The sequence below is a fragment of the Salmo salar genome, chromosome 17, assembly GCF_965601325.2.
Source record: "Salmo salar chromosome 17, fSalSal1, whole genome shotgun sequence".
Taxonomy (NCBI): Eukaryota; Metazoa; Chordata; class Actinopteri; order Salmoniformes; family Salmonidae; genus Salmo; species Salmo salar.
In genome coordinates, this window is record NC_138307.1 from 58,835,996 (window position 1) to 58,854,471 (window position 18,476).

The 18,476-nt window shown below is 41.7% G+C and overlaps 2 protein-coding genes across 7 annotated transcripts; one reads left to right on the forward strand and one right to left on the reverse strand.

Annotated features, from left to right (window-relative positions):
• Positions 1 to 1,114: 1,114 nt before the first annotated feature.
• LOC106576256 (uncharacterized) lies at positions 1,115 to 3,998 on the forward strand. 3 transcript variants are annotated; one of them, XM_014153324.3, is made up of 6 exons: positions 1,115 to 1,220; positions 1,506 to 1,548; positions 1,827 to 2,123; positions 2,295 to 2,549; positions 2,881 to 3,129; positions 3,617 to 3,998. In XM_014153324.3, exons 2-6 carry the CDS (start codon positions 1,524 to 1,526, stop codon positions 3,709 to 3,711), a joined length of 921 nt encoding a protein of 306 aa, XP_014008799.1. In that variant the 5' UTR covers positions 1,115 to 1,220; positions 1,506 to 1,523; the 3' UTR covers positions 3,712 to 3,998. The 3 variants fall into 3 exon arrangements, with proteins under 3 accessions (XP_014008799.1, XP_014008797.1, XP_014008798.1); XM_014153322.3 differs by having other exon boundaries at positions 1,506 to 1,544; XM_014153323.3 differs by having other exon boundaries at positions 1,117 to 1,220; positions 1,506 to 1,544; positions 1,827 to 2,075.
• Positions 3,999 to 4,465: 467 nt separating this feature from the next.
• On the reverse strand, positions 4,466 to 15,984 carry rpap3 (RNA polymerase II-associated protein 3). 4 transcript variants are annotated; one of them, XM_045698490.2, is made up of 18 exons: positions 15,827 to 15,984; positions 15,314 to 15,469; positions 15,073 to 15,216; positions 14,787 to 14,903; positions 14,230 to 14,357; positions 14,021 to 14,142; positions 13,810 to 13,880; positions 13,590 to 13,724; positions 13,271 to 13,398; positions 13,059 to 13,180; positions 12,816 to 12,886; positions 12,622 to 12,714; positions 12,286 to 12,515; positions 11,949 to 12,138; positions 11,478 to 11,575; positions 11,286 to 11,386; positions 11,105 to 11,191; positions 4,466 to 5,185 (listed from the first exon to the last, which is right to left on the reverse strand). In XM_045698490.2, the coding sequence occupies exons 2-17, from the start codon at positions 15,461 to 15,463 to the stop codon at positions 11,106 to 11,108; spliced, it is 1,986 nt and encodes a 661-aa protein (XP_045554446.2). In that variant the 5' UTR covers positions 15,464 to 15,469; positions 15,827 to 15,984; the 3' UTR covers positions 4,466 to 5,185; position 11,105.
• Positions 15,985 to 18,476: the final 2,492 nt, after the last annotated feature.

Here is an 18,476-nt window from a genome sequence, read left to right on the forward strand (position 1 = left end):
TGTCAGGGAAAATGTGTGGAGTAAAAAGTACATTATTTTCTTTAGGAATGTAGTGAAGTAAAAGTTGGCAAAAATATAAATAGTAAAGTAAAGCACAGATACCGCAAAAAATGACTTAAGTAGTACTTTAAAGTATTTTTACTTAAGTACTTTACACCACTGTCAACTAGTATAACTTGTGATTGACTCTACAATGTGAAAAGCATTACATGGATGATGGAATACAACTGAAAGAGATGGTTGTCTGAAATGTTTACGTGAAATTAACAAATGTTAGATCAGCTTTAATAGGATATGATGAAACAGAGGGGTTATAAATGGGAATTTAGATTATTTTACAACATATGACATACATTTTACCCACACAGTATATAAAAATGTTCACTTCTGCATTTGCAAATATCTGTATCAGCAAAAAATACACTTTTTAAGAGTAATACTTTGTAGTTACTGTGTTTGTTTTATTCTGTTTGAGGTACTGAATGAGGTATTGATATTGAGGTTAAAACCAGAGTTTCTGACACTGTTGACATAACCAAGTCACGTGTGCCTAAAGCTAAAGTCAAAGTCTGTTTCATACGGAACTTTTTGAGGTCAAATGTAATTAAATTAAAAGAACCAAAGGTATGACATCATTGCACTGTATTTGACTTTTGATAAGAGATTCTGGTACAAGCCATGCACTGAAACCACGTTCTCGACACTCTTAAATTCGTCATACACTCATGTATTACACATATGAGAACATTTGAGAACTTGTTCTCAACTTGCCTACCTGGTTAAAGGTGAAATAAAAAAAATAAAAAAAGATGGTCTCTAATCTTTCCCTCCAATTGGTTCTGTCTATTAAAAATAGTAAATTAACTGACTTCAGCTCCCCAGGACCAGGGATGGAGAGTTGGAGACCATTTATTTTATACCTCAGTACATTGCCCTCTACATGTTAGTTCATAGTAAAAGCTGCCAGTTCTGTTTCGCCCTATTTAACGTTCACTACAGAAATAATGTATTTTTAATGGCCAGGTATGAATGGGCAGGGCAGGTTTGCTCTCAGTCCGTTCTCTCTGATAAGGTGTGTTTGTTAACCTTCTCTCTCTACTACTTGACTCTGTAACAGTCCCATATTTCCTGGTATCCATTTACCTCACTCCATCGCTACAAGACAATGAAGGATACACACACCCTGCTCAATCTGCTTCTGCTGTTCGTGTATCTTGCAGGTAATATGATATGGAAAACACAACGTTATTTTGAGATAATATTTTGTCAAAATCTATTTTTGAGGATGCCGAATTCGGTTTGACATCAGTCAGTAAGTCTATATGTTTTGGAATCTTTCTGTTAAGCTCTATAACCATGCATATGTTCAGTGTCTGCTGAGGTTAAACTTTTGTTTGGACAACAGGCTAACATATTTGGGTCTAAGCATAATGATAGTTTTCGTGTTACATATACATTATAACGTCTTGATGATAGACTGTGAGGCTGTTTTTATGAACTTCCAGGATCAGCTGTGACCACTGATGGAGGGAAGATCAGTCCCAGTAGGTAAACCACAGACACATGACACAAACTAGTCAACGTATTATAGTATGGCAACATCATTATTTGGAGTGTTGGGTCCTCTGGATTGTACCTGTGGTAGGGCAGTAGTGCTAACAGCTAGCAGAAAACTACTGTACAGAAATGAGGGGTCCATTTGAAATGCCATGACTTTTAATTTTATTATCATTGTAGTAATTTATCCCTATTACAAGTAAATTTACACCCTGTGTGCCGAAAATCCGGTAGGCCTACATTGCCTGATTGTGCACTGTAACTTTCAGATGGTCCCTTGGAACTAACCATTTTGGGACCTGACTTTGTGACTGTGGGCGTGCCATGCAGTTTTGACTGTTACGCCCAGTGCTCTCCCTCCTGTAGCTACAGAATGAGTATCGACGGACAGATTGGGCAGAGGAACGAAGTGTTCTTCACAGCCCGGCAATGGGAGGAGTCCCTAAACCTCACATGCACTGCAAGGAATGATGACTCTGGGAGGTCCTCTACAGTAACAAAGATACTGCAGGTTTTAGGTGCATGGGTGGTTTGTTGTTTTAATGACACTTCACTTGAAATTAGAGGTGATGGTCTTTATGATATTAGGAATGGAGGGATAATTCAATGTGTTGTAATTTACTGACAAAATGTCTGAATTACTGGATTAGTGCTAGATTAAATTATTTTGCTCATGTTTTCACATTGGTCGTAGGATCTAGACTATTATCTAAATGTGTATGTGTTCCTCATTTTAGCTGGACCAAGCAACGTATCAATCACAGGCCCTGACTTGATGACCCCAGGTGCCCCACAAAGCTTCAAGTGTAACGCCAACTGTCGTCCCTCCTGCAACTACACCTGGGGGATAAAGGGCCGATGGCTCGGGGGACAGGGGAATGAGATTACCGTAACTCCCGAAGAGTTAGCCACCTCTGTTACCCTGAACTGCAAGGCCATCAACAGTGTGTCTGGGCTCTATGCCATGGAAACCAGGACAATACCTGTGACATGTAGGTTATTGGGAGATTTAGAGCTTCCTCTAACAATTGTAGATTCTTTATTGTCATTAGTGTAATGCAATTGTCCATATTCGTATCCAGGGCCGGATTAAGATATCCTAGGCTTTGTTTTTTTATAGGCCCCCTGGTTGGATATTTTTTGGGGCCTCTCAGACCCCATTGAGTCTTGGGCCCAGGGGCTTTTCAATAGCTTGATCTATCAATTAACACACTTCCCTTATCCAGTATACATTCTACATTTGATGATTAAAGAGTGATGTTGGGGTTTTGGTTGAAGTGATACTTGAACCAGCTTCTTCCTTTACTTTTTGTCTCCTATCAGTTGGTCCATCAGAGGTCCACGTCATTGGTCAAGACTCTGTTGCAGTCGGCTTCAAGTCCAAGTTTCGGTGCACTGCCAAATGCATTCCTGCTTGTGACTACTGGTGGACCGTTGATGGTCACACTGTTTATGGCAGTGAGATGGAGATGACGGTCGAGCGACATGTAAAGTCAGAGAAGATTAAGTGCTACGCTCAGAATACGGTCTCAATGAATTTTGACTTGGTAACCAAGACCGTACGGGTCGGAGGTACAGCAGAAATCTCATGATTATACATTTGAGTAACTACAGACATTAAAAAAAATATGTCAAGACAAATCAAATCCAAATCAAATGTATTTATAAAACCCTTTTTACATCAGCAGATGCCACAAAGTGCTTATACAGAAACCCAGCCTAAAACTCCAAACAGCAAGCAATGCAGATGTAGAAGCACGGTGGCTAGGAAAAATCTCCCTAGAAAGGCAGGAACCTACTGTAGGAAGAAGTCTAGGGAGGAACCGGGCTCTGAGGGGTGGCCAGTCCTCTTCTAGCTGTGCCAGGTGGAGATTATAAGAGTACATGGCCATTAAGGCCAGATTGTTCTTCAAGATGTTCAAACGTTCATAGATGACCAGCAGGGTCAAATAATAATCACAGTGGTTGTACAGGGTGCAGCAGGTCAGCACCTCAGGAGTAAATGTCAGTTGACTATTTAGTGTTCCTTTTGTAATATTTTTGTTGTTGTGTGTTACAGATGATGGAAAATCCATGGCCACACAGGCTAAACAGACTATAGACCTGCTTCTGTTTGCCTTTACACTCTCACTCTACACTGTAATATCACCATAATCCAGGAGAGAGCAGTTTTGTACAAGGATGTAAGCTTTTCTCCACATGCACATCTGAATAATTTGAAAACATGTCAGCATTATTAGACAGTGATGGAACATGTGGTTTATTGGTAAAGAACAAACAGTTCCTTCCATATCAGGATGTTAACCATATTTGCTAATGATAAGTGAACTGGAAAGGCTTGGCTGAATCTTTCAATATTAAAGCACTACGTGTGTGTGCAAGCACCATCACGTGTATAGCCTATTTGGATTAAATATTTAATAAAGACAAATTTACATTAATTTAGTAGCATGTCTTTTTTGCAATGTGTAACTTTTTCCAGACTTTGAGATGGAGTTGAAACCTGTAAGCATGCCATCTTCATGGAAGGCACAGACTTAGAAGTAATGTATTTTAAATGGTGTGCTGATGTGGACAGGCTCAAGACAGGCCAGGTCCAGCTCAACACGCCAATTCAAATACATTACTTCAAAGTCTGTGCCTTTGGGGGGAACAAAATATGTAATATAGATCTTGTTTGCTCAAATAATTTACACTCCCAATATTTGTCTACAAATGTGAAATAGTTCGGTATTGTTAGTTGAAGTGTTACTTTCACATATCGTCTGACTGATGATTTGCATTAACTTCACAACAGATGAGGGGCCCACCCTGCATCTACATGTACATTTTGATCTTGAATGTAATCAACATGAGTAAATATGAAAACACACTTGATCATGGAGTGCGATTAGTCCGCTTTTGATTATCACTGATTATATATCAGGAGTTTATTTTATTGTACATAAGAACAATCAATGTTCCAGAGAGGCAATGGTATCACCTAAACACACACCCTCTCTATCTTTTCAAGTTTTTCCATGCATAACCCTTTTATCATCTTGAATTATAGTTACATTGGTTATGATCAAAGTGAATTAATGCATTTTAAATGGGAAAATAATAAGTATCCTTTACTAATATAATTATTACACCAACAACCTCTGTATCTGCATAAGAGCTATTCTACATAATAGGATAAACAGATTAAAACATGTTTGCACACTTTCTTTTGTCTGTAACCTTCACCTGTCTGAATGGACGAGAATCAAACAAAGTGAATGCTCCCTAGCTCAGAGACATGACACTTGGCAGTATCAAAAGGCTCAACCGCAGTAGATAAATGCCTATGAACACAAGAAACTAGCACGCACGTCCTAACCAGAACAGAATGCCGTGAAGCTGATTACCCACATAAAGGTCCAAACACTAGCGGCGCTTTGCTGGCACTGTTGGATAATGTCCTGTTTTTGAATTGGTTCCTGATAAGATTGTCAGACTGTTTTTTTCCGGAGGTATAAGGGGAGAACAGCTCTTGTTGTTCTTGCATTTCACAGCTCTTGCATTTCAGCCACTTAGTCGCCCGGATCTCGGCAGCAGAACCATGGTTCTCCTCTGCACATTTAGTCTGCCTCTGCTGCTCACCTGCCTGGCAGGTAAGATAACACATACAACTCAATCTGTTAGTGTTGAGGTCAAATCTACTTCAAGTCAGGAATTACATTTTCTCATGCACATTTGTAATGGAAAAAAAAATATCGGAATTTTTCTGAATTGTCAAAGTAGCGAATAAGAATGAAAATCCAAACGTTTTAAACAGGGTAGTGCCTGCATGTAATGTGTAGCTAGGGCCTAGGTCATATAAATGTGTTATTAATGCTTTATAAGATAGTTCATGTAAAGTGAACCATTGTGATGGCATGGGATTCTTTTTCTTTCTGTGTTTCTGTAGGAACACTTGCCAGTGAGAGAGAGCAGGGCAGGACATCGGAGGAAACCACACCATGTAAGATACATTAGGTTTCTGGCATCATTTCTAAGTATACAAAATAAATGTATGCCAAAAAGCTATATGCATTAATCACCCATTGTTTATCCTTACACTAACATTATAACATTATGGTGAACAATAAAAAATGTAAATCCACTTCGTCCTAATTTTTTCACATTATGTTTATGACTCAGGCGCTTGTTTTCCATTCTGTCAGATGGGCCGTCCTTTGTGGAGATCAGTGGGGTGAACACAGTGACGGTGGAAGTTCCCTATGGCTTCCAGTGTTCAGCCAATTGCTTCCCAACCTGCACCTTCACCTGGACCAGAGGAGGACTCACCACCCAGGGCCCAGAGCTCAACCTCCAGCTGAAGGAGCAGGTTCCTCCACAGGTCCTGATCTGTATGGCTATAAACCCCACCACTGGGAAGTCAGTGACGGTCAGAAAAACAGTCAACGTGACGTGTAGGCTACTTATAATCAGTTTTCATCAATCTAAACCAATATTTAGAAATCATACCATGCCAACAGATGTTATGCTTTTGTGTCTCTGTACTGCACATCCAAAGTTTGTGGAGCTCTGTTCTACACTCTCCAACCTAATTCACCCAAGAACAATTATCTATTTTCTACCTGGACCGTCCAATATAAAGATCACAGGTCCTGATACACTGTCCAGTGGAGTGACGTCCAACTTTTCCTGCTCTGCTGATTGCTACCCGTCCTGCTTCTACACCTGGACAATTAGTTTTGAAGCACAAAGCACAGTGACCACCAAATATGGTCAAACCATCTGTCACACCTGACTCCTGGGAGATTGCAGAGGAATTGATCTGTGATGCTCAGGACACTGTCTCACTCCTATACATCTCAACCTATGTCACACCTTACGTGGCCCGTGAGTGGAATTTTTGTCATTTTTTTCAACTTTGGAGTGGTCCATTGAAGTCGCATTGGATAATTATTACTATACTATGTTAGTCATATATTCTGTGTACACTGCATTTTTAGAAAGCTCTAAGAGTTTATAATCACTTAAACACATAATCAAGTGTTTACTTCCACCTCTTCCCAGGCGGACCGGGGGCCATTTTGATCACGGGTGCCAGCTCAGTGACAGTAGGAGACACAACTTTGTGTGCTTTGTTGACTGCACCCCCTCCTGTAACTTTACCTGGATATTCAATGGAAAGATCTTCAATGGCGACGAGATCCATTTGCCCATCTTCCATAGGGCGATAAGCCCATGGTTGCCAGTAAACTGGTGGTTACTGTTGATGATTACAGGCAAAATGAGGTACTGACGTGTGAGGCCAAGAATGTTGCCTCAGGGGTCACTGCTATTAGCAGCAAGATCCTGAGCATCACTGGTAAGTCATAGTTTTTGTGACAAAAGACTTGTCACAAGCCAATATTTAGAATCAGATGTTTGAACGTGAAAGCCCACCATTTTTGTAAAAGCCAACTCAAAGTATTTAACTTGGTATCTCTCTGAAAATAAAATGTTCCTCGTTCTTTCTGTCCTCTTCACCTCTTTTCCACTCCCCTGTCTTCCAGATCCTATCTCTGTACAGCCGGTGTCCCAGGACAAGCCCTTGGCACACCAGCCCTTCTCACTGCAGTGTGTGGGCTCTCAGAATTCAGCCTCCATTTTGTGGTTAAAAAATGGCCTCCCTGTAGCTGTGTCCGGCAGGGTCAGTCTCTCCCCCAACAATATCACTGTGTCTTTTAGTCCTCTGCTCCAGTCTGATGGTGGCCTGTACCAATGCATCGTTTCTCAGGGGGGAGCACCCATCAAAGGGTTTGGGTACCAACTGAATGTAAATTGTGAGTATGCAGAGATGAATTCTATTTATACAGTCATTTTTGCTCACCATACACCGGTATTTCAAGAAAGATCATAAAAGACATCCAGTTATTATTTACAGGAGCAATTAGGGGTTAAGTGCCTTGCTCAAAGGCACATCAACAGAACCCTTAGGCTACTTGCCACCCCTATGTGTGTGTGTGTGTGTGTGTGTGTGTGTCTGTATATATACTGCTCAAAAAAATAAAGGGAACACTTAAACAACACATCCTAGATCTGAATGAAAGAAATAATCTTATTAAATACTTATTTCTTTACATAGTTGAATGTGCTGTCAACAAAATCACACAAAAATAATCAATGGAAATCCAATTTATCAACCCATGAAGGTCTGGATTTGGAGTCACACTCAAAATTAAAGTGGAAAACCACACTACAGGCTGATCCAACTTTGATGTAATGTCCTTAAAACAAGTCAAAATGAGGCTCAGTAGTGTGTGTGGCCTCCACGTGCCTGTATGACCTCCCTACAACGCCTGGGCATGCTCCTGATGAGGTGGCGGATGGTCTCCTGAGGGATCTCCTCCCAGACCTGGACTAAAGCATCCGCCAACTCCTGGACAGTCTGTGGTGCAACGTGGAGTTGGTGGATGGAGCGAGACATGATGTCCCAGATGTGCTCAATTGGATTCAGGTCTGGGGAACGTGCGGGCCAGTCCATAGCATCAATGCCTTCTTCTTGCAGGAACTGCTGACACACTCCAGCCACATGAGGTCTAGCATTGTCTTGCATTAGGAGGAACCCAGGGCCAACCGCACCAGCATATGGTCTCACAAGGGGTCTGAGGATCTCATCTCGGTACCTAATTGGCAGTCAGGCTACCTCTGGCGAGCACATGGAGGGCTGTGCGGCCCCCCAAAGAAATGCCACCCCACACCATGACTGACCCACCGCCAAACCGGTCATGCTGGAGGATGTTGCAGGCAGCAGAACGTTCTCCACGGCGTCTCCAGACTCTGTCACGTCTGTCATGTGCTCAGTGTGAACCTGCTTTCATCTGTGAAGAGCACAGTGCGCCAGTGGCGAATTTGCCAATCTTGGTGTTCTCTGGCAAATGCCAAACCTCCTGCACGGTGTTGGGCTGTAAGCACAACCCCCACCTGTGGACGTCGGGCCCTCATACCACCCTCATGGAGTCTGTTTCTGACCATTTGAGCAGACACATGCACATTTGGGGCCTGTTGCAGGTCATTTTGCAGGGCTCTGGCAGAGCTCCTCCTGCTCCTCCTTGCACAAAGGCGGAGGTAGCGGTCCTGCTGCTGGGTTGTTGCCCTCCTACGGCCTCCTCCACGTCTCCTGATGTGCTGGCCTGTCTCCTGGTAGCGCCTCCATGCTCTGGACACTACGCTGACAGACACAGCAAACCTTCTTGCCACAGCTCGCATTGATGTGCCATCCTGGATGAGCTGCACTACCTGAGCCACTTGTGTGGGTTGAGACTCCGTCTCATGCTACCACTAGAGTGAAAGCACAGCCAGCATTCAAAAGTGACCAAAACATCAGCCAGGAAGCTTAGGAACTGCGAAGTGGTCTGTGGTCCACACCTGCAGAACCACTCCTTTATTGGGGGTGTCTTGCTAATTGCCTATAATTTCCACCTGTTGTCTATTCCATTTGCACAACAGCATGTGAAATTTATTGTCAATCAGTGTTGCTTCCTAAGTGGACAGTTTGATTACATAGAAGTGTGATTGACTTGGAGTTACATTGTGTTGTTTAAGTGTTCCCTTTATTTTTTTGAGCAGTGTATATGTTTACAAGCTAATCATAAAGATATTTCATGACATTTTCCAGATGGACCAGTTCAAGCTGTTATCATCCAATCTGGCAAAGGCCCAGTAGGTAAAGCCCTGTATCTCCTGCCTGGATCAAAGACAGCACTTCAGTGTTCGGCCCTGTGCTACCCCACCTGTACCTACATCTGGATATACAAGGGGAGGCTGGCAGAGATGAACACCTTCTCCCTCACACCTGAGACCACCATGGACAGAGGACCCCTCAGCTGTGTGGCTTACAACTCAGTGACCAATGACAACAGCACTGTTAATACCTCAGTTGTGTTACTTGGTGAGCAGCAGTTAGATTGTATTTGTCAAAACATATTTCTATGCAGACCTTGAAACGGTGTTGTCTTGTCACTGTCGTATGAAGTATAAAAAGAGGTAGTGCAGAACGAACGAGCCATTCTAGGTCTAATGTTGACCTTTCTTTCAGATGGACCATCTAACGTGACCATCTCAGGACCAGGTGCCCTAGAGGTAGGGGTCAAGGCCAGCTTCAAGTGTATTGCCCAGTGCTCTCCCTCTTGCAGCTACACCTGGAGTGTGTATGGTCGGACCATGCACGGCAGCGTGGTCGATTCAACTGTTACGTGGCCACTGAGTCTTTCAGCTGCGAGGCACACAACACAATCACCAGGAAGACAGCCACAGCCAATGAGACACTCAGTGTCACAGGTATGGTCAAACTACTATGATCCATCAATTTAATTGTTGGTCTTATAACACTTTCTACTACTCTATTCAACTGGGCACGGCATCTCGAGTAATACTTCTCATGCAACCGGCCACAGTTATTGCCATAATCGTAATTTTAGTAGAATAATTTTTTTTCTCTTTTGTAATGTATCATTATGCACGTTTAAAAATGTGCTACAACAAACCTAATGAATACAATACAGCTTTGGTGAAACACACGTCTCAATAATTAATAGTTAACTGCTTGGAACTTTTGGAAATTAAGCTTCTCTTGACCGTGCCGTCTTGCTTGTAAAATGATCACCAACTTCACGAAAAACTGCTATTGGGTAAACTATTGAGAAAAAAAATTGATTCCCCCCGTGCTAAAATATAGGTATTAAGACAATTGACACTGTTTTTAGTTCACGCTTATTCTCCATAATTGTCAGTTACACGCTAATACAATTATCGTGCCAGCTATTAACATTTCGCCCCTTACTCCCAAAGAGTCTCACTGGTGTGGATGTTGAGAACAGTCAAGAGAAGAATTCCATTCAATGGCAGTGGGGCAACAATGCAATCTAACAGTGTCTTTATTATCTTGTACTGCTGTCTGGAAAATGTGTGCTTTGTTAATGCAGTTTGACAGACTTTCTGTAATTGGTTTATTTTCCACATAGTGTATACTTTCTTGCCAACCTCTTAGTCCACGTGTAGACGTCTTAGTCTACACTAAAACCTATATTTTACAGTTAACATGTGAAAATGCTACTTGCTGAAAAGTGTCATCTCCGTATCTGCACTTTCAGTGATAATCAAAGATTGTCAATTTATTAGGTATTCACACTCATTTACTGCAATTAATGTCTTGAACATGAGATGTATGGTCCTGGACAGAAGAATTAAAAAGAACAAAAATATTTTTCCTTTATTCATAGTTCAGTTCTCCTGGCTTTCTGAGAGTGGCAGATGCATATTTGAACTATTACCCATAATGGTTCTGTTGGGCCGCAGTCAGATAGAACATTCTTGTTTTGGCCATGCATAGTAACTACTGTTCTAATATAAGGATAGACCTTCCAATATGGCAGCCAAAATTAAGTGATGCATTGTTGCGTACATACAGCAATGTTTAGATTAGTAACATGTACTAGAGCATTGAAAAACACTACTTCAATCGATTGCTTCCTGAAGTAAACACCAATTTTGCTCTCTGTGGTAATGTCCATTTTTAGGGTTCTGCACTCACATCACACTCCATACTTCTTTTGCAGGGCTCCTACTGATGTGTCCTCAAGTCCAGCTTGATGAAGAAAGTCAAACAATTCTTGTAGAACTAGAAAAAACAAAAAGTTTGCAGTTATCAATGTCGTATAATAATTTCGCATTTGGGTTAAATAATGTAATCACAAACTGTGCCAGATCGGTACCTTTCTTCTCAGGGTTGGACATGAACATGACAGCCATGTCGAACCGCCTCACACCGGCCAGATTCCTGAGGATCTCCAGTATGACAGGTGGCTCTTCCTTCCTTAATTTGATAAAGACAATGTGATAACACAGTCACATTTCTTGTAAGAGCCATAACAGTCATAATGGCATGGTATTTGTACAGTACTTACTTGATGTAGAAGCCTTGTAACGTCCTTAGAATCTGATTGAGCATGTCTGGTTCAAGAGAGCTCTGGAAGATCTTTGCGTAAGCCTGAGGCTGGATTTGCTAAAACACAGACACACAACAAATAAACATCAGTCCTTAGTGGCATCTACATGTTTTTCTCAGCAGAAAAGACAAATCTCATTGTATGGTGATTTTTTAGTGTACAAATAGAACTCCAAACAAGAGATCAGGTCTCTGTTGAAGAATAGATGATCACAATAAGATAGGCTATATCTTATCAGTAGGTCACATGTCATTAGCAACCATTTTGTATAGGCTATAAATAAAAGGTTACATAAAAAAGGACATTAATAACCCATATTGTTTATTTATTTCCCCCTTTGAACTTAACTATTTGCACATATGACATTGAAATGTCTATTCTTTTGGATGTGTAATATTGTTTTTCATCATATTTTAATTCCACACCCACCTTCAAATACTTGTAGATGACTTCAGGGCCATTTCCAATCTTCCTTAGGTCTGCCTCTAGCTGGAAGCTGTTGGTGGGGGCAGGAGGTATGACCTCAGTTGAGGGTGTAGCAGGCGGTTCTGTTGGTTCACTGACAGTTGCCTCCCTGTGCTTCTGTGTCTGTGCTCTCACAGCATACCCCTCATGCCCTCTGAAATAAGAAAACAGCTTCATCAGTGGTGCTATTATCAAAAGCCTAACTTCACAAAAGTTATATTCAAAACTAACTAAAAACATGCATCAACAAAATCCTCAAGCCGTACGGCTTGAGATTAAGCAATTGAACAATATCTCTTACTTGACAGGGGAATGCGAGGGGACGTTTGATATTTCTTCAATCTTCAGGATCTTAGTTCTGGGGGAGGTAGAGGGAGGCGAGGCCTGACCCTCTCTCACAGTGTCTGCGATGGAGGTGGTCTTCTGGGGCCTAACACGGGGGGCTGTGGTTGAAGTCAACACAGCCGAGGACTCCTCCTGGACCAGGATCTTTCCACAAACCTCTTCAATGTCAACGCTCCTCAATGGCTTCTGAGATAAGGAAATCCAATTGGCACACAACAATGTTCCTATCTTTCAAGCCAAGTTTAGAAACAGCCTACCAAAAATATTTTCCTGTTTTATCTGAGTGACTCACGGTTGACTGCAGGTGAGGTGGTTTGTTAACTGGCTGTACTGTTCTCCGCTGTGCATGCTCTTCTGTTGCCAGCAGCCCACTGGTGCCCATGTCCTAAGAGCAGAGAGAGGCTATGTCAATGATTTGTCAACAAAGACAACAGGTGTAAGAACATTAACACAAAAACCATAGTGAGCATGGAACCACATACGTACAATTGCAATCTTCTTAATTTCATGAAATGCCTGCTTGTTTCCTGGTTCCAGCTTCAGGACCTCCTCAAAATCTACAATAAAAATACATGACATAAACAGTTGATGACTACTGCTACCATTCACACAAAGACTTTAACCTGCTCAAGGTAGTTACATAGAAACATGCCTAGCCTATACAAAATGGTTGCTAATGCCATGTGACCTAATAAGATATAGCCTATCTTGGATGCCTGTCTACTGTACCTTCTTTAGCTTGTTTGAGCAGTCCCAGAGCAGCCCTGGCTGTCCCTCTGCGGGCAAAGGCCTTTGAATAGGTGCCATCCAGGGCTATTGCTTTACTGCAGTCCTCCTCAGCCTCTTTATATCTAAGGAGAGAATCAAGCTTAAATCAATGTACAGCTTTGACAGAATTTACACTTACCCAATACTCTTATCCTGCCTTCCCTGCTGCTTACCTCTGCAGCTTTAAGTAAGCCATGGCCCGGTTGGCAGGCAGGAGGATGTTGGTGCTGTCCGCTTCCATGCCCTTGGTGTAGTACTCTACTGCTGCCTCATACTTCCCCTCTTTGAAATATGCATTCCCCTGAGAGTCAAGGTTTAGTGTCGTGGTAACAATTTAAAAACAATGCACTTAAAAACAGACAAATAGCATGCTGTAGTACACCTGTGGTATGTCTTCAGCGCTGCAGTGTCTCAGAGTCACTGGGTAACTGGTACCCAATATGTAGCAGGCCTACTCTAACATCAAAAGATAAGTGTAGCTGGTGGCTCTACCCTGTCTTTCTGCACCACCGCCTCCTGTCTCCTCTGCTGTTCCTCCATGAGTTGCTGTTGCATGACGTCCACCACAGGTGGTGTCACCACTGCAGCCTCTGGGCTTTCTGCCTTTCCACCCAGTTTAGCAATGACCTACCGATAAGAGGAGAGGTTAGAGTGGATCAGGGAGGGGGATACAGAGGTACAGTAGTAAATCCAACACCAGTTAATGTCTCACCTCTTTGCATTTCATCACTTCATTCTGTGCCTCCAGGTTCCCAGGATCCAGCTTGAGAACCATTACATAATCTAGTTATGTAGAGGAAGGAAGCAGAAATGGTTTTTAAGTGACCTATTATAAGATGATACATCATATAAAAACTATACATCCTCTGCTGGCATTCTACCCATTTGAAAACAAGTTTTGTTGTGTTACCATTACTCCTCACCTTCTAGGGCAGATTCATAATTTTGCAGGGCGAATCGAGACGCTCCTCTTTGTGCAAATGCTTTGAAGTAGTTACTGTCCAGAGCAATGGACAAGTTGCAGTCAGACTCGGCAACAGCAAACCTGACGGACAGAGAAATATGAATTCTAACGTTAATGTTGTCTTTTAAAATGTTACATATGTTGCTTATTTCCTTACATGTTGCTTACTTCTTGAGTCTGAAGAAGCAGGCAGCTCGGTTTGTTGGCAGAACGGGGTTATAAGGGTCTGCGCCCATGCCTCTGGTGTAACACTCAATGGCATCATCATACTTCCCTTCTTTGAACAGCTGACTACCCTGAAAAACAATTGTCAAATTCAGTAAAGCAAATATAGGTTTTTGCAATCTATATATTCAACAAAGTAGTAACATTTACTGACTACAGGTGACTTACTGACTGAGTATTATTGACTACTACCCTCAACGACTGGTGATAGTTGCTAACGAGGCCCCGATGGTGGTATACTATATGGGTAATTTTCTAGGATTTCAGAGGCAACTTTCTAGTCCTACAGACATCTAAATCACAGCATACTGCAAACAAATGACCAGTTTGCAAGTCTGTTCCTTGAATTGACCTTCAATGGTGGTCATTGTATCATCATAATAATAATAATAAGTCATATTTTAAAATGACAACATTTACATGAGAAATCATATTTCTGTATGTCTGTCAGGTTTGCTGTGGCTGAGTCTGACTACAATACTATGAGTGCGAAGCCGTACTTTCTCCTTCTCAGCAAGCGCCTTGTCTTGGTCAGTAGCAGGAACCCCAGAATCCTCAGACTCAGAGTCATTGGACTCAGCACTGTCCTCTTTATCCATGGACTCCAATACCTTGTCCTACCAGAAGACAAAAAAAAATAATCCCCAAAAATGTTTAGTGTAACAGCAAGCAGTACATTCTGTTTAGCAGGGTGCACTGCTGCCATTCAGTTTAAAACCATAGACTTAGTTTAAACTCACTATTGAAATCAAACGAGAAACAGGCAAGATCCACCTAATCCATTACCACATCAAATTTGTCCCATGACTGATCGTCATGAGACTTTATCCTGCGTGCTTGTTTTGGTTCAATCTTTGCATTGTTGTCTGATGCCTTCTTTTTCTCTCTCTTCTTTTTGTAGTCCTTGTTTCGCACTGGTGGGAGGCTTTTCTAAGGCAGGAATACATAGTTCAGGATCTTTATAACATAGCACAATCTCAACTCTATAGCTAAACATAAAACATACACATTTTCAAGTGTTACATACTTGAGACACGCCAACGCTCCCAGTTCTTAGTTGCTCATCCTTCCTCTTTATGTCAGTTTCCCAGCTGTCAAGATCTTTCATGAAGTTATGCAGGTCCTCTGCATTTTGTCGCATTTGCAGTTGGAGTTCAATGGCTTTGTTTTCAGACATGCCTACCTGTCAAATACATTGAATATTCTAGCTTGACAAAACAAGAGATAGGATCACTTTCATTTAATGTTATTCAGCGAGCTATACATCTAGTCAACGGGGACAGATAAATAAAAACACTAACTTAGTTAACTAACAGTCAGTTCTTTATTGACGTTACTCAAACTGTGGAGCTAGTAACATCACGCTACTGTTGACTAACTACTATAACACCAAGGAGTAATTAGCTAGTTAGCTAACGTTAGTCACGGCTGTCTCGCAGAAGCAGCAATTTATAGCTAGCTAGTTGCCTAAGCTAACGCAACGCTTTTAACGAGTTACGACCTGCATATAAGAGCTGATTACATTAGAATATTTGAGTACCTGTCCCTTGCGTCCCAAATCGATTGTAATTTATCAGTTTAAGTTTAAACGAGGCTTACTAGCATTTAATGTTAGCTACAAACTATCGCCATACTGTCGTTTTCTGTTTGTGTTCGGCGCCATGACAGCATGTCTTCTTCTTCGACGACGAGGTTTAACGGCGGTTGGCATCCAATAAATGTTGCATTACTGCCACCTACTAGACTGGAGTACTCCCCTATACTTTGCTTTAAAAATTTAACAAACACTACACTCACAAAAAAATAAAACCACGCTACTCCAGTATTTAAATCTATTTAGTCCTTCCTCAGCTCAACAACCTGAAAGGATTGGACGACACCACCACTTAACACACCCTGTAACTCTTCGGATGTCAAGTCTCGCACATCCAAATACCTCTCTGCAGCTGCCACCACAACCTACATTTTCTACGACTTACGTTCCATCCCTGCAGTACAGTTGATAACCATTGCTATAAATGCTAAAAATCTAAATCGTACTGAAAAATATATCACTTGCTGGCCTATACCTCTGTACTGGTACAGATCTACTACTCACACCACTCCTCTCAGGAGCTGTCCCATTTCACCCATCTTCCTCTACTTTCTTTACTGCCTCAGCATATGACAACTTTTTCACTACTCTAACCGTGGAAACCTCAACCTGTCTTTCTCGCACGGGACATTTCTGAGCCACAGCCCCATGGTCACCCCTACAATTAACACATACCACCACTTTCCCCAATGTTACACGTTCCTTTGTCTCATGCCCTTCTGCACACTTCTCACACATAGGAACCTCCATTCTACACACTGCTGCCACATTTGTACTTATTTTTATTTCACCTTTATTTAACCAGGTAGGCCAGTTGAGAACAAGTTCTCATTTACAACTGCGACCTGGCCAAGATAAAGCAAAGCAGTGCGACAGAAACAACAGAGTTACATATAAACAAACGTACAGTCAATAACACAAAGGAAAATAAAAATATGTACAGTGTGCGCAAATGTAGAAGAGTAGGGAGGTAGGAAATAAATAGGCCAGAGGGGGAAAATTATTTGCATGCCCATATGCTTGACACCTGTAACAACATAATGCATTTGGCACAAAAGCTAGTACAGGATAACGTATATATCCTAACATCACTGTCGGGCAAAGACTCAAAATCAGAACTCAAAAGAACAGACAATGACGCTTCTATTTAAACCACTCACGACACCCTGTCTGTGTCGCACCAAACGACGAGCATCACAAACATCGGGAATCTTCCCCTTCAGTTGATCAACTTTTACATGTACTGCTACTCCAGTAATCGCTCCTTTCAATGGCACCCATTTCTTGCGAGCAAAACTATTTACATTTCTTGCCCACATTCCGTTTAACGTGGAGCGCTTTCTCCCTCTGACCAGCAGAAACAAACAATTATCACAAGACCACTTCTGGTTACCTTCACCGATTCCACAGCACCCAACTCTGTTTTCACCCACCCTGAAACCACAAATGGATCAGCGAAAAGACAAGGGTCCCCTTTTCCCAAAAACTCCACTCCTACTGTCAGACTCATCTTTATCCTGACCCTCGGTGCAAGCCTCGACTCTGAGAACTTCACCTCCGATACTTCAACCTCATTCACTTCCATTTCTCCTCAGCTTACTCTTTCTACCATTCTTCTTTAACAGACCATCTCCCTTTCCCCCGCCATTTTTAACCATCTCTCTCAGTATTCCAAGTATACTGCACCTGTACACAGCCCATCTATAATTTAGCCCAAACTACTACCTCTTCCCCTACTGTATTTATTTATTATTTTTGCTCCTTTGCACCATATTATTTATATTTTAAATTTGAACTTTCTTCAAATTATAAATCTACCATTCCAGTGTTTTACATGCTATACTTTATTTACTTTGCCACCATGGCCTTTTTTGCCTTTACCTCCCTTATCTCACATCATTTACTCACATTGTATATAGACTTATTTTTCTACTGTATCATTGATTGTATGTTGTTTTACTCCATGTGTAACTCCGTGTTGTTGTAGGTGTCGAACTGCTTTGCTTTATCTTGGCCAGGTCGCAATTGTAAATGAGAACTTGTTCTCAACTTGCCTACCTGGTTAAATAAAGGTGAAATTAAAATTAAAATAAATACATCTCCTTATGATAATAGTGCACTTCTTCTAACATACATATTGTTCTTGCCTTCTCAAGGGACGCCATTTAACCGGCTGTCACAATCGCCATACAATCAGCACGAACCCCTCGGGATGTAGCGCTCAATTTATAAAGCAGCTGCTTCATCTTGAGGTTCTTCTTCATGAAAAGCTACCGTGACACTTTTCCATTTCAAATAAGCGCGCTGCTCCTCCAACCACCATCCATGGTCTCGCGTCATCCGACTCTCCCTTTGACAGCATCTCCCAGCAGCCTTTGCGTTTTCTTCTATACCGAACGTGCACGCAGTCAATGTCACTTGCCAATGCATGGAGTAATGTGTTTCAATAAACCTTGTTTGTAATTATATTACAAAAAGCAAATGTATTTTCTGTAACTAGCTAGCAACAATGTTGTTGCAGACATTAATTGAATCTTTCACCTCTGGCTTACAAGGTGAAATTAGTTTATACTGGATATTCTGTTTTCTCTTGTCA